Source organism: Aspergillus tanneri (assembly GCF_003426965.1).
Source record: "Aspergillus tanneri strain NIH1004 chromosome Unknown AapTan_3_pilon_pilon_pilon, whole genome shotgun sequence".
Lineage (NCBI taxonomy): Eukaryota > Fungi > Ascomycota > Eurotiomycetes > Eurotiales > Aspergillaceae > Aspergillus > Aspergillus tanneri.
This window is the reverse complement of record NW_022984630.1, coordinates 1106052-1120876: the sequence shown is the minus strand read 5'-3', so window position 1 is coordinate 1120876 and position 14825 is coordinate 1106052. Positions and strand designations below refer to the sequence as shown.

The 14825-nt window shown below is 47.5% G+C and overlaps 7 protein-coding genes across 7 annotated transcripts; 3 read left to right on the top strand and 4 right to left on the bottom strand.

The window, feature by feature from the left end:
* Positions 1-598: 598 nt before the first annotated feature.
* On the top strand, positions 599-2157 carry ATNIH1004_004164 (aldehyde dehydrogenase family protein; the record flags this gene model as incomplete). The annotated part of the gene is made up of 3 exons (XM_033568835.1): positions 599-1015; positions 1099-1983; positions 2044-2157. The coding sequence occupies 3 exons, from the start codon at positions 599-601 to the stop codon at positions 2155-2157; spliced, it is 1416 nt and encodes a 471-aa protein (XP_033427641.1).
* Positions 2158-4442: 2285 nt separating this feature from the next.
* Positions 4443-4836, top strand: ATNIH1004_004163 (uncharacterized protein; the record flags this gene model as incomplete). The annotated part of the gene is made up of 3 exons (XM_033568834.1): positions 4443-4517; positions 4571-4626; positions 4686-4836. The coding sequence occupies 3 exons, from the start codon at positions 4443-4445 to the stop codon at positions 4834-4836; spliced, it is 282 nt and encodes a 93-aa protein (XP_033427640.1).
* Positions 4837-4978: 142 nt separating this feature from the next.
* On the bottom strand, positions 4979-6231 carry ATNIH1004_004162 (uncharacterized protein; the record flags this gene model as incomplete). The annotated part of the gene is made up of 3 exons (XM_033568833.1): positions 4979-5882; positions 5952-5997; positions 6057-6231. 3 exons carry the CDS (start codon positions 6229-6231, stop codon positions 4979-4981), a joined length of 1125 nt encoding a protein of 374 aa, XP_033427639.1.
* Positions 6232-6699: 468 nt separating this feature from the next.
* TOA2 (transcription initiation factor IIA subunit gamma) lies at positions 6700-7200 on the bottom strand (the record flags this gene model as incomplete). Its single annotated transcript, XM_033568832.1, has 3 exons — positions 6700-6846; positions 6960-7107; positions 7160-7200. 3 exons carry the CDS (start codon positions 7198-7200, stop codon positions 6700-6702), a joined length of 336 nt encoding a protein of 111 aa, XP_033427638.1.
* A 221-nt stretch (positions 7201-7421) lies between these two features.
* On the top strand, positions 7422-7841 carry ATNIH1004_004160 (uncharacterized protein; the record flags this gene model as incomplete). Its single annotated transcript, XM_033568831.1, has 2 exons — positions 7422-7542; positions 7600-7841. 2 exons carry the CDS (start codon positions 7422-7424, stop codon positions 7839-7841), a joined length of 363 nt encoding a protein of 120 aa, XP_033427637.1.
* A 611-nt stretch (positions 7842-8452) lies between these two features.
* On the bottom strand, positions 8453-10428 carry ATNIH1004_004159 (hexokinase family protein; the record flags this gene model as incomplete). The annotated part of the gene is made up of 2 exons (XM_033568830.1): positions 8453-9695; positions 9791-10428. The coding sequence occupies 2 exons, from the start codon at positions 10426-10428 to the stop codon at positions 8453-8455; spliced, it is 1881 nt and encodes a 626-aa protein (XP_033427636.1).
* A 2946-nt stretch (positions 10429-13374) lies between these two features.
* Positions 13375-13806, bottom strand: ATNIH1004_004158 (uncharacterized protein; the record flags this gene model as incomplete). Its single annotated transcript, XM_033568829.1, has 2 exons — positions 13375-13708; positions 13760-13806. The coding sequence occupies 2 exons, from the start codon at positions 13804-13806 to the stop codon at positions 13375-13377; spliced, it is 381 nt and encodes a 126-aa protein (XP_033427635.1).
* Positions 13807-14825: the final 1019 nt, after the last annotated feature.

Here is a 14825-nt window from a genome sequence, read left to right as displayed (position 1 = left end):
TCTCAACAGGTAGTGTATGCCTCTGGCTAAATGGTCGCTCAGGAATCAGGCCCCAATCACCGATTCCCATGTTGTCATATATGTATGTGGTTAACAAAATCTCTGCCACTAGCTAGCCCTTATCTCCCCGATCATAAGGTCAGCCATGTTTCTCTTGTTCCTCCCCCTCTGCTTATTTCAGATTGGATTTGGTGAGTTTCTTTTAGCTGCTGCATACAAGAAAGCCCTAGGCTATGAAAAGTAAGCTTTCCATTATGTTCCCGGCCTGTACGGTAATGATGGATAATAGACGATCCGGTCCTGAGAAAAAGTATTGTTACTGACAATACTTACAGGGACTCGAGGAGTCATATATTTACTTCAGACTGTCTTCGTAGTATGATTTTGTCATTATAGAAAAATACATGAAATACGAGTATTATGTCCAGAGGAGTACTTTTCTTATTTTACCAGGCAGTCGTATTCTATCTGAGTGGGTCTCGCGGATGACATGATGCAACGATTGCCCCTCATTCTTTCCATCGTTCTTCCACTCTCTTTCCGTCCATCTTTCAATAGAATTCAGTAGAGTTCCATCGGACTAAAAAAGGGTATGACCATGTCTGTCGAAACCATCACGACCATCTCTCCCTCCACGAACCGTCCCATCCTCACCCGGACTGGGGTCACGGCGGACGAACTGCAGCGGCTTCCGCAGGTCGCCCAGGAGGCCTACCGATCATTCTCTCGGTCCACCACCCTCGAACAGCGCCAGGAAATCGTCTCCCGTGCATTGGACGTTCTGGAGAAGAAGAAAGATGAGCTGGCACTTGAGATAACAACCCAAATGGGCCGACCGATCTCCTATACCGGTGTCGAGGTGATGACGGCCATCAAACGGAGCCGGTACTTGACCCGCATCAGTAGCTCGATCCTAGGAAAGGACGGGGTTGTCCCCGGTGAGGAAGAGAAAGGATTCAGGCGCTATATCCAACGGAAACCCATTGGGGTAGCATTGATCATATTCGCATGGAACGTAAGTCATTCTTGCAATCTACACGTCTTTCTCTCGCTTCATGATCTACGATACTAACGGCGCACGCGGGTTGGCATCATCAGTACCCTTACTTGATCCTAGTCAATAGCTTAATCCCGGCGATCCTGGCAGGTAATGCCGTGATCTTGAAACCCTCGCCTCAGACCCCGACGATTGTCGAACAATTCGCGAGTGCCTTTGCAGAGGCCGGACTTCCTAAGAACGTCATCCAGTACTTCCATTGCGGTTCTCCGACCCTGCTCGAAACCGTGGTTCGATCGCCGCTTGTGAATCACATCTGCTTTACGGGCTCAGTAGCCGGTGGCCTGGCGGTCCAGAGGGCCGCATCGGATCGAATCGTCAACGTTGGTCTGGAGCTTGGTGGTAACGACCCCGCGTATGTTCGGGATGATGTGGACGCCGCATGGGTGGCGGAGGAGATCGTTGACGGCGCTATCTTCAACAGCGGGCAGAGTTGCTGTGCTATCGAGAGGGTCTACGTGCACGAGAACATCTACGACACTTTCATCGCCGAAGTCAGGAAGGTTCTGAGCAACTACCGCGTCGGGGATCCCCTCGATAGGCAGACACAGATCGGACCGGTGATTTCACGGCGAGCCAAGGAAACGATCAACTCTCACATCTCTGATGCTCTTAAGAAGGGCGCACGAGATGAGACGCCTGCTAACGAGACGTTCGAGAATCCACCTGCTGATGGCAACTACATCAAGCCTACGTTATTGACGGGCGTGAACCACGACATGGTTGTCATGACGGAGGAGACCTTTGGGCCGGTGATTCCTGTAATGAGGGTAGCCAGCGACGAGGAAGCCATCAAGCTCATGAACAGCAGCGAATTCGGATTGACTGCCAGCGTGTGGACCAAGGATGTAACCAAGGCCGAAGATCTCATCGAACAGATCGAGGCTGGGACGGTCTTCATCAACCGATCGGATTATCCTAGCCCGGTGAGTGACGGTTGGCTTCTCCGTTATCCTTGACATTTGCTGACCAATGAACCATGATAGGACCTTGCATGGACAGGCTGGAAGAATTCCGGACGGGGGGTGACTCTCAGCAAGTTCGGATTCGAGCAGTTTGTCAAACTGAAGAGCTACCACGTCAAGGACTATCCGAAATGACCTGCAGATGGAAACGTTCGGATGATCTTCGACGGGAACTAGGAATAGATAAAATAATGAACCCACTTCCTATATGTTAATGCAATATACTCAAAAAAAAATAATCAGAGTAAGACAATTGTCGTGAAGACATTGGCTAGTCAAGACACCACCCACAAACCGAGCGACAACTCATCATTGATGCCCGACTGACTCCCTTATTTGTACTATGCTCACCATGTGGACACCTTCCTTTCATAGAACCAAAACCATCCAATCTCACCGAAACAGCTGTCCAGACGGCCAGAGCAGACTAGACCGGACCGGACCAGACTGAACACATACATAGATTCTTTCGGGACCCGACCAAAAGCCAGATCACGCCAAAATATGAACAGGGGCGGGAGACACATACATAGTTACATAGTTACAGAATCTGTACATATTTTAGCGCATTCTCAGATCATCATATTCAGAAGACAGAATGGGATAGGATGGAATTACCTCGCAGCTACAGTAGTAAGGAGTAAGCAGTAAGTAGTAAAGTTAACCAACCTTATCATCATGGTTACCTCAATCGAAGTTAAGTAAATAGAGTAATTATTTAAATTTATTAAACCCTACTAATGTGTAGAGAAGTGGAACCATGCCACGCCAAGGGGTGGGGGAATGATCGACCCCCCCTTCCTACGTTGACTATTTAGAGAAGAACCTTTTGTATTCGTAAGAATGAAGATCTGAATAAAGTGGTTGATTTTGGATTATTCAGGTATACTTTACGGAGTATAGCTAATTTATCTATCTATTGATTGATTTATAGATTCTGGTGTAGATGGTCTATGCAGGGACATCTATCTATTCACCACTCCGTATGTACTATACCGACCGTGATGGAATGCAGTTCGTAACGAGACGGCATGCTCCCGATGCAAGGGTGACATCTTTCGATTTCTTTCTTATTTTGTTTATTTAATTTGCCGTTCCCCTGGATCTGCGAGAGTGGTGTGTTGTCCTGGATATTAATGAATGATCCATGTATGTAGCTACGGCACATATATGGGAAATCCTTCAATAGTCGGTTGGGTTGGGAACTGGGCTGTATGTGCTAAATAAAGTATATTTATTACAGAGTATTCCGTACACGAATACTATCCTTGATTTGAATAAGCATGTCGAGATATTGGGCTGGCTCCTGTTTCATCTTGTTCACAGTACCATGGAACGGCCTCCTATCGAGTTATGTAGACGCAAAGCCGATGACGTGCCCTTAACATGTGAAATGCACTGCCGTCCCAGACCTTCAAAATTCAGTAGAGGAGGTGGATCGCTCAAAAAAAGGTAAAGGGAACCTGCATGGGGAAAGGAGAAATATTACACATCACGCAGGGATGCAGCCCCATCCATACCGGCATTACATAGTATGTCCGTCCATATGCAATGCGGATGCCAGATTGGGAGCACCTCGGAGACTTGTCCCCCGCTTTAGGCGCCTTATTTGGCGGCTTCAGAAAGATGTATGAGGTCAGGTCTGGAGTCTAGGTATGGAATCTCGTCTCTCGGCGTGAGGCGTCCGATGATGCTTAAATAGGCTCAAACAGATTTCTAGCTATGCATCTTTATCGAGGTCGAGTGGGGAAAGAAGGGAGAGAACGGAGAACGCAAAGCCAATCTTACTCTCAGCCAAGTTGCCCTGGGAATCCGCCAGGGGAAATACATAGTACTCCGTAATAAAACATTTCAAAAAAAAAAAAAAGGACTAAAACGAATGTGTCACATAGCGCGCGGTTCGCAAAAAGAAAGGAAAGTCCTGCAAAGAAGGCTGTCACGGTCCTTCGTGCCACCGAATTGGCCGATCAGGTTAAGCCTGCATTGCACGGGCAAAACCGTTAACCCGTAGGCTTGCAGGGCGGCGCTTCGAGGGATCTCATTTTTGTTCTTATATAGTCTCCATCGGTGGTTTCATTCCTTTCTTTCTTTCTCTTTCTTTCCCGTAGCTTGCGTCTCAATGCCATAGAACATCTGCCCGACTTTCTTTCATTCTGTTTGTTGGTTGGTTGCTTGAGTCCCTTAATTGTCTGTCTTTCGTTTCCAGTATCGTTCTCTTCTCTCTTCAATAGATCTTGCAAAAGCGTTCGTTCGACATATACGAAGATCTTATTCTCGCTCGCCCCTAACTTGCATCGGTCCTAGCTGTAGATACTGACCGACCTGTCATTCATTTGGCCTGGTGACTGGCTTTGAGTCCTCATCTTTTCTTTATATTTTTACGACTTATAATCATCACTCCCCCGACAACTCCTTACATCATGGAATGTTTTCGGCAGATCGTTCGGCTTATCAAGTCCCCGTTTGAGCGTGAATCCCACCGAGTTTTAGAGATTGTGAGTCTTACACTGTCAAAAATAACATCAGTATGGGACTAACGTCTCGATAGGGACCCCCAACCAATTTTCGGAAGGAAGAGCTGCCGGCATTCTTCTCCGATGACGAGTCAGTTATTCCCTGCAGAGCAACCAAGAATATACGGGTTTCTGACTATTTCCAAGCAGCGCGCTGACCGTACATAGCAATGGCTCGACAAATGAGAAGGAGGCCATTATTAAAGAAATGGAACGTCGGCCATCGACCTGTGACAAAATCAAGGACCAAGTCCGAAGGCTAAGCGTCATTGCTCAACGCCCGTCTCCTGACCAAGACTAAGCTTGCTGCCGATTTGACTGAAAGGGGCTCTGTGAAAGGGCCCTCTGAACCACTGGGAGATCCTCCGTATTGTACCATCGGCAGGGATGAGGGAATGGACTTATGGCAGTCTTACATTGAAATGGTGGAACACCTGTGATGCTCAGAGCAAGAACATTGGGACTTCGTTGAGACGCGATTTCTTTTTCGACTTCAGATCGTTATCGCTTTGGTTTTTCTGTTGGGGTTTATTTATAGACGATGTAGCTCCGCTTGGTGTCTGTCTGTATGAGTTATGTGGCTCTGGAAGCTCGTCGAAATCGTCGACAAGCGACCTCTTTTTAGATTTTAGGGCGGCGTGTGTTTTGTATTTAGTACCCATAGACTGCAACGGTTTTGTTTCACGATCATCAATAGAACGAGAGGACAGAGGACAGCTTCCTAACTTTGACACTTTCGAGTCCGAGCCGATAAAACGAGCCCTGGGATGCGGTATTGTTGCAGTTGGTGTCTTGACATCCAAATCCAGGTCATCGTCTTCCGAAGCAGTCTCTTCGCCGCCATTCCCATCAGCACCCTCATGATCTGCCCGAGTCACACCCGCCCCATTATTGGATGCCTGTGAAAACCCGGCCGCCGCTCTAGTGGACGATTTAATCCCCTGCATTCCCACCAAGGACTTCGCCTTCCTAGGACTCATCATGAGATCATGCAGCGAAGTTCCAGCAAAAGTTTCATCAAGGGCCAAATCATCCTCGATATCATCATCACTGGTTTCAGAATCCACCGCCGGTCGCTTGCTCTGAATCTTCTCCAAACCGGCCTTCTGACGCGTTGAAAGCGCATCTGCCGTTTCCCTCCGTTTGGTCGCATCACTAACGGGGGTGACTCCATCCGTGGGTCGAGCCAGGTCCTGAATGGCGGCGGCATTTTGTAGCTTCGCTTCTTTCTTCCGTCTGCGGTATTCTGCGTAGTGTAGGTGCTTCGTGAACGTTTGAGCTACGGCGTAGAATTCATCTTCCACCATCATGTAAATATCGTCGTTGTCGAACCCTTCGATCAGATATCTGATTCACTCCCCGGTATTATTAGTCATGGGTCCAGTTCAACCGACTTCAAATAGGGAGCAGACGCACTCCTCAGACGGGCAGCGGTGAATAGGAGACGACGGAGGAGTCGGCGCTATAGAAGTAATCGATAATCAGTCATCAGGTCAAACCTGACTACATCTACTTACTTACAGGATCTGAAAAAGTCCCGCTTTCCAGAATCAGAAGCAGTCGGTTTCGCTTTGGGAATCACTTCATCGTTGCTTTGCTTGCTGTCTGGTTCTCGTTTCGTCGGTCGTTTTCGCGGTGTGGAATTTCTTGTCGCACGGCTTCCGGTACCAGTTAGCCATGGTAGAGTCCGAGGCATAGCGTGATGACTATTTAGGCAACAGTTGACTGATAGCGATTCTGGATGTGGAATCACTTGGTCTGATCGATCAGTAGATTGCTGTAGAAAGCATACAGGATATCGCTGACGCGAAAGTCGCACGGCGGGACGCGGGAGAGATTCCCCCCCGGCCTCCACATGGAGAGAGCTGATTTACGATCTACAAGAGCTTCAAACGAATGAACAGAACAATAAAACCTTTTTTTTTCACTTTTTAAAAAATGAGGGGAAACAATTAAAATCCTCATCATATTCTCTGGATATCTGATAGCAACCCGGCTAATATGGTCTCATGATTTATAATACAGAACAAAACCCTGAACGCCGACGAATCCCTAATATCAAAGCAACCATGAACCGGCGAAACGTATGCTAAGACCATGCAGAAAAAATAAACAAAAAGAGAAATTCAAAGGTCCAAAACAGAGCCCATGGTACAATACAATCTTAGGCCTCTCCAGGCCGCTTGCTATTGCAGCTCACGATCTTCACTTTGTCCGCTGACACTGTTGTCTGATTATCCAGTTTGAAAGTGACATCCTTGATAAGAAAGGTCCAGACTTCGTCGCAGAAACGGTACGTATCGAGATGGCCCTGAAATGTCGAAAAGCAATCTGAGTTAACCTTCTATCTTGCTCTCTCTTGCCAATACAGACAGATCACCTGTCATAATATCCTCGGGGTCTGGCAGGAAACATAATATATACCTTAAAAGTAAGTCTTGCGCGAACTTTGTCCGCGAGAACTTCAGTGATAATACGGTCAAAGGTCGAGAGGATCTTCATAGCCAACTGAGGCTCGATTCGCCCTTCATTGATGAGATCATCGAGCGTATCGGTAAGGGAAAGGCCGAGACTGTAGCGAGAAATGTCAGTGGACAACCATCGAAACTGTATTAATCACATACCTGCTCCCACGATACAGTTCATAGTAAGCCTGGGCACTCATGGTGGCAGACTTGGAATCGAATGGAGGCGATGGGAGTTACGACCGCTTCCTTCGATGAAGCCGATCGCGGGGGAGCTGTACACGTGATATAAATCATGTGACAACATTTCAAGCCTCTCATCAAAAGACGATGTATGGTGGTGCCGAACTATACACTGAATATATTGATATAATGTACTGTGATGATGTATATTTGCTACCTGAGCATCTCACGACAGGCAATGACTCTGCCCCAATTACACGCCTGCTCATTACCTCTCCGGCCTCGCTCTTCATGTTTCCTTCTCAAGACGTGTGGTCATTTATCTCTCACGTCTCGAAAGCTCTTAACTGCTAACAAAGGTTTGCTTACACCCGGATACAGACTTGCAGTGAATTTGCGGGCTAACCACGGTCTAGCAGACCGAGAATTTTCTAAGTACGACAATTCTTTAGGGAAAGATGAAGATCTGCCAGCATCAGAAAATGTCACACAACCCAAACCCAAAAAAGCAAAAACCGTTGCCCAGGCCGACGAGGAGCTTCGCGAACTGCTGGAGCAGATGTCGGGTGGGGGAGGAGCATCAGGGGTTGAATACGAGGATGGAAAGCCTAATACGATGAAGCGCAGTGTTCGAAATAATATGTTCCGCTATATCTGAGTCCTTGATCAAACGAACAGAAATGTATTCTGCGGATGGACTGCCACCGAGTCGTGGGATTGGTGATGGCTGCGCTTCTTGCAGTTCGGTCGCTGGATTCAAACGCTCAACATCCTGCTTATCCTCGTCGGCCTTGGATCCACTGAGACTTTCACCAAGACACAGATTTAAGGCCTGCGTATCAAGTCTTGCAAACTATCCCAGGCACTCAAGGTCCATTCTCATTTGCACCAGCATATTGAGGAACAGGGTCCATTTACCTCAAGCATAGCATTGCCTGTTAGTCAACGTAATGGCTAGCTTTGCCAGAGAACTCAGATACGAGATACATGATAACGAAAAGAGTAGAAAATAGGGTTTGGATAAACTCTCAACCCGGAATCATATTCACAGTTAACATGTGGAATGAGTACAGTTTGATGTGATAAAATAAGCCATGAGCCATTCTAGAACGCCCTTGACAGGTAAACCGAAAGGAAGGAAAAGTCCCTCTATTGCCCAAAAATTAAAAAGTTGCCAACGCCAATTGCCCAGAGTGCTAAATGTAGATAATATCCAATGCATATCAAATCATCATTTCATGTCAACTCCAACAAGCTAGGTTGGGTCCTTCAGATGGAGGAGACGTTTCCTACCATTCCTGCCAGAACTCCAGCTCCGATGATCCCGCCGTCAGAAGCCTCGCGTAGGAAGACCGATTTTCCGCTCTTCTGCGGACCGGTCCTCATGATGAGGCGATCAATGAATTGCTGACACATCTCCTTGAAATTGGGATAGTGCTGAATGATCCCACCAGTATAGGCGACCACCAGCTCCTCTGGGCCTGACTGCCAGTCTGCCGGGATGGGCGTAGGAGAGAGAACAGGCACAATCGGGCCTTGACTGCCCTGGGCATTGCTGGCAGTCAGAACCGCAGATGCAGGTGATGCTAGATCTTTGGGACCTCCTTTATATACGGGGGAAGCTGCACTGGAATTTTGCGGTGAGTTCTCGTTGCTATCTACTTTCAATTCGATCTCGCGCGCACACGCCAGCAATCCCACGACCGCTGCCGCAGTCAGGCCGGCAGATCTCCTCTGCACGGTCCGGGCGATTTTGCGGAACGCTCCGGCGGTAATAGCATCCCATCGCCATTCACTATTTTCAGGGGGTGACAACGAAAGACTCAGTTCATTGACCAACTCCTCGTCCGATCGTGCACGTGCGATCTTGTCTGATATATATGTAGTGGTAAGTGCATACCCTTGGGTAAGATTTCCGGGGAGGTCTTTTTGTGACAGCCCATAAATACTCGTAAGGTAGTCGACAAGAATGAGCCTGATAAGCTCGCCAATGTAGCGACCACCGGTCATATACTCAAAAGGTTGAAAGCCAGGACGTGCACATGCTCTGTCGAGCTCGGCATCCCATTTGGTTACGATGTTGAGTTCCTTCAAGGGTGGTAAGGAGCCTGAAAGGGTCCACTCCGTATTAACAACAGTCTCTTCTGCCTCGGAATTCCTTAATTTCACATGCTTTGCCTTCGAGTCATGCAGAGAGCTGAGCTTCATGGGGATTGTGGCATTGCACCCCATGCCAACAATGATACCCATTGCAACCCGGCTGTTGGGCAGGGATTTCACCTCATAGGCCAGGGAAGTAAGCGTAGCGACGGCATCGTTAGTGATGGCAGAGATCTTGAGCTTCGGCAAGGCGAAAAGCTTCCGACGCTTAGTCGAAGGCTCTTCGTCATCATCCGGGCGCTTTGTGTGCTTCTCATAGCCAGAGAGTAAAATATTACGAAGATTGAGATCTGACGTGATAGCAAACCCTTTCCCCATCGGCATCAGTGTAGCTTCGGCAAGAGACTCTTGCCTGTGCAGTGTCAGCCATATGCACCAGGTGTATTACGTGTAAACTCGTATTCAGCATGTGAACGATGATAGACAGGGCGGGCTACAGTCACTCACATTATTGGGAAACTAAAGGTAATTCCCATCTCCAGCTCCTCGGGAACATTGCCTTTGGTGGCATCGGAAGTCAAGCTCTCCGCAACCACTTCCGCGATACAGTCCCCGATCCAAGCAAACAAATCTTCGGCTTTATCCTTTTTCAAATGCTCCTGGATTGGCCATGCCTTCTCCAGCGTCCGCTTTACACGCTGTCTCTGTGCCTTCCGGATTGCATCCTTTGATCTCTGCGAAGCATCGGTCGAGCGAATATCCGAACAGGCGGAATCTCCTAGCAATTCGATGAATGCAACGCGCAAGTTGCTCCCGCCAACATCGATGGCCAAATAGCGACCCGTCTCCAATCCCGTGGGCAGATTTGTCACCGGTGTTGGTAAAAACTGCTCTTCGGACTCGAGGGCAAGCTTGCGATACACGCTGGAAAACCGGCGCGCGAGTTTGTATAAAGCCGCTTCATCAGGAGCCAAAGGCGATAGAAACTCGTCAAGTATCCGATGGCGCTCTAGGTACTCCTTTTCCGAAGGGTCTAAGTCGAGGTCTTCCTCTTCCTCTACGTCTTCGTCGATTGGGTCCTCATGAATACGGTCATGCTCCTCATCCTTGCGCTTCTCCGCATTGGCTAGATCGATTGCAGTCATGTCGATTGGGTAGGATCAAGAATGCTAGGGGTATTTCGTCGATCGAAGTAAACGAGAAAATCGTACACCGAGAAAGGTGGTAAAATCGGCCTGTGTGACCCTCAATCACGAAGCGGAAGCCAAAGAGGCGACGATGTGAAAACTGCCTGTTGTAACGGAAAGCGAAGAACTCAGGATCGTGCTTAGTTGCTCTCTGGATCCGAGGAATGTTTATAAGACGAACGGACGATAGGGTTTACGTTGGAATGAAGGCCAACACTCGACCGATAACGTGCATGCGACGCAATACTCAAGGGAGTCACGGGGGGGGGAGATTAACTGCGGCCGGAATTCCAATTCGATGTGATTCAAGGAGGCCAGGGGATGGAACCACAGGTAGGGGCCTGAGAAACTGTAATGGAGAAAGACATCACGAGGTTAGCGACGACGTTGCAACGGAGAAAAAAAAAAAAAAAAAAACAAGGGTGGGCGTTGAGGAGCAATGCTAACTAACTGTAATGACGCGTGTCTGCAGTGGAATTATGGGGGGGCGGAGGGGGAAGAAATCCAGCGGGGGCAAAGAAGAAGACGGACACGATAGTGACGATCAATGCAGGGAGCCTTAGCGCTAGAGAAGGGGGCCAGAACAAGACAGAGGCAATGGTTGACCTCACACAAGTTAGTCAAACCGACCAGGAATAGAGAGATTCGTCGTGACTCGTGAGTGTGGAATCAAGGGACCATATAGACAATAACAGAGGACAGGCTGGATGGTGTCCCCACAAGAAGAGGGGAGACAGACTAAAATAAATAAAAATAAAAAAAGGTCCTAATAATAGAAATCAAAATAAATGAAGAGACAGAGAAGAAAAGGAAAAAACTGAAAGGGAAAAGACGGGCCGTTGTAGTAGTCAAGTAGTAGTTCGTCCCTGAGAAGGTTGAGTTGCACGCTGAACCCATCCATTCATCTATGATGGGTGCATGGCATGGATTGACTCCGACAGAGCCGCTGCAGGGCGGATGCGACCATCGGCCCCGAGGCGATGTGACGCTGCTGGTCAGTCGCATTTCTCTCCACTCTCACACGAAATAATAATGATGATGATATTCAATTCTTCTATTCGTCTCTCTGTAACTACAGTCCCTGCAGGTTTCAGAGGGGTTGGCTCAACGGCCTGGATCCGCTATTTCTCAGCTTCTTTCCCTCACTGTCATTTTTCTGTTCCGCTGGAACTGAAATCGAACACGACTTCCGGTTTCTTCTCGTCCAAGAATCTTACCATCATTCTGATTTCCCATCTCGCCACCCAACACGAATTCCTCTCCATTCAAGAGCCCAGGCACGGGCAAGCTCCATATATCTATATCAAAGCACTCGGGTCAAGTGGGTCTCCTCCTTGTAGTAGGTTGTACGACACGGAGAGACGGAGGAGGTCCTGACTCAAGTCCGGGTCCCTGTGAGCCCGAACACGAACCGCTAAACCAGAACTGAAAGCAGGCTTGAGAATATTCGATTTCGAGAAAAACAATCTTGCACGGGCAAGTCCGACTGTAGCTAAAGACGCCATGTGGAAGACAGTGGGGCAGTTTCAGCCAACGGCTTAGCCCTCAGCATGTATTACTCAGAGCAGTTAGACGCTGCATGCACGGACTGCTTGCTAGTAGCATCAACTTATCAAGTCCAAATGCCGGTGTTTCCAAACCTCCACTGCCTAGCCGCGCTAGTTGTCCACGGTTGCGACCTTGTGAGCACCACCTGATTTGTTCACCTTCCTGCTTGGATCGACCTGCCCTTCCATCTCCCCCCGCCGATGGGATGAAACGTCCGGTACCGGGGCCTCGTCCCTACTTACTCTATATGTACTACCCTGCAGGGACAAACAAGTAAGAGGACTTACTCTGATTCAAATCGGAGTTCCGAACAATCTCGCATCTTTTAACCTGTTCCCTGTTATATCCACTCACCGGGACCACTATTTTGGGGGAATTCAGGTGTAAGAAATTCTTGCATTCAACAGACTTCCTGGAGATACGGAGTTGACTAAGAAGCTGTCAAGAATCTACCATCAAATTGGACCAATGATCGAGTGTGATTATCAACTAATGTAAAATAAAGTGCTTTCTCTTCCTTTAACATAATTACTCTATTTAAGCACATAAATCTAGAGCCTGCCCTGAAACAATCACTGCCACTTATTGTGTCTCTAGTGTAGCCAATCAGACCTTTTTCCAGCAATTTCCTGGATAATAGCTTCATAGAGCTGAATGAACCCTTGTAAACAGAATTAAAATACATTACAGGATGCACAGGTGGCAACACCGTGCTCTAGCAAGTGGACTCCACGTTTCATCCTCTGCATTAAATAATTAAATATTTTGACTTCCTAATAAGGCATCCGTGCCTTGGCATTCAAGCCAGACACTATCAGTTTCTAGGTATTATTGATTCCCTACGGAGTAGCCCTGGCGCTAGCAACGATCCTTATTAAAACATGATAAATGAGTGGATGTTGACGCCAACGCCTTTAACCATATTCGTAGTAAACCTTATCCCGATAAACGAGAAAACAATTTCAAAGCATTAGCACGTCTAATCCGTTCTATATGCTCCCCCGAGAGCCTAGCCTCGTCCGAAACCCCGCTGAAACGCCTGATCGCAGTTTTCAAGAGCATAAGAGAAATAAATTCCGAAAAGCATGTGATACAAATGTGCGAATTCCATAAGAAGCGGCAGTGCAAGCTGGGAATCCACCAGAGCCAAATCGAAGTAGAACATACTCAAGATGCTCGGCAGTCATATTCGACAGACCCATATCTTTACGTACGCATGCGAGCCGCTGGACCAGATACGGCAGGGTGCCTCCGCCATAGGAGAGGATTATTTTGCAATTGTTATACCTGCGGACTGTGTCCGTAGTAATAAGATCAAATACTGTGCGTGTCGTCTTGTGAATAATCGATTAACGGCTACGGTAGCATTTTATTAACAGGGGTGGTGGTGTCGGCCGGGTGCGTAGGGCGGATTAAACAACCGCTCTGACGATGAAGTTCTTCCCAGATTGGCTTGATAGCAGGAAGACCTAAGTCGTGGTTACCCTCGCGGTAGTGAGTAAAGAGGGTGATCCCATCGGCCTGCAGTTCATCGAAGGCATAGGGGATGTCTTCCAGAGCAGCCACGGTGTCGAGCACGTCCGGTCGTGCAGTGAAGAATCCATACCAGTCGGGTAGCAGTCTCTGAGAGAATAGCCAAAGCTGTTGCACTCTCTGGCAAGGCGAGCTGCCTTTGCTCTGGTGAGGATACCTGCACAGGGGGCAGCTACCGATAAAATAGCTGTTTGGATGCCGCACTTACCGCAGATTTGCTGGTCTGCGGAAAGGGACCATGGGGGCATAGGCCATCCTGATGGATCACAGTCTGTTTCATCTAGTGCTACAGAATACATCAGTATTCATGGACAATAGTAAACCATAAAATTGCATACTCACCTTGTAAATAGGCGGAGAGATGTAGTTGTGATAGACATCAATGGGTCTAACAATTGGGATAAAGTACTCTGGCTGAATTAGGAATTTTTCCGCATTCATACACGTGCACCAACGGGACTTCTGGAACCCTTTCGACGGATTATGTCGTGGATGCGTCAGGTAGAAATTGGACATATATGGGATTGATTTCTTCTAAGCTATTGGCTTTTTAGGTGTAGAGAAATCTATATTCTTTATCCATGTTTTCCTGGGGCGAGGAGGATGTGGATAATAAATCAGCGGAGACAGGTCTGACAGCTACCTGGGAATTCCACTGGTAGATATTCCTGTGGCTGGCTCCGCTGCTATTTGATGACTGTTGGTTTCCTTACATATCTTGTTATGGAAGTCTTTGTACGGTCTGTATAGTCTGAATCAATGCTTTCTTAACAATGGCTACCTACACCATGCAAGGACTAGCAAAAATGAAAGGCATAGAGCCCTATACCCAGTTTTCGTAGGATGCAAATTAAATATTTTATTACCGATAAAATTATCTATAAGAGTTGACACAGCACGTGCCTTCCTGCCATGTCTATATTAACTTACTATTCTATATATGAAACCACTTATGTTTCACCCAATGCCTAGAACAGAGCAAGCTTTTTATCAATAGTCTTGGCACGTCAATAAATAGAGATGTACCCACTTAATTTAACCATTTAATTTCAAATCGGGGTCGCTGATATACTGAGATTTGCTGTCTGGAGTAGATTTGTAGGGATCCACACCACGCATCCGGATGTAAATCTCGTCCGGCAATTGTCTCCCTTCTCATTCCCAGTTTGATAAGTATCATATCTTCTCTTGAATTAGACATATTATATACTTTTTTTTTTTCTTTCTTTCTAGAGCGCGATAATATAATGTGATGATGACCACCAAGTCCTGGC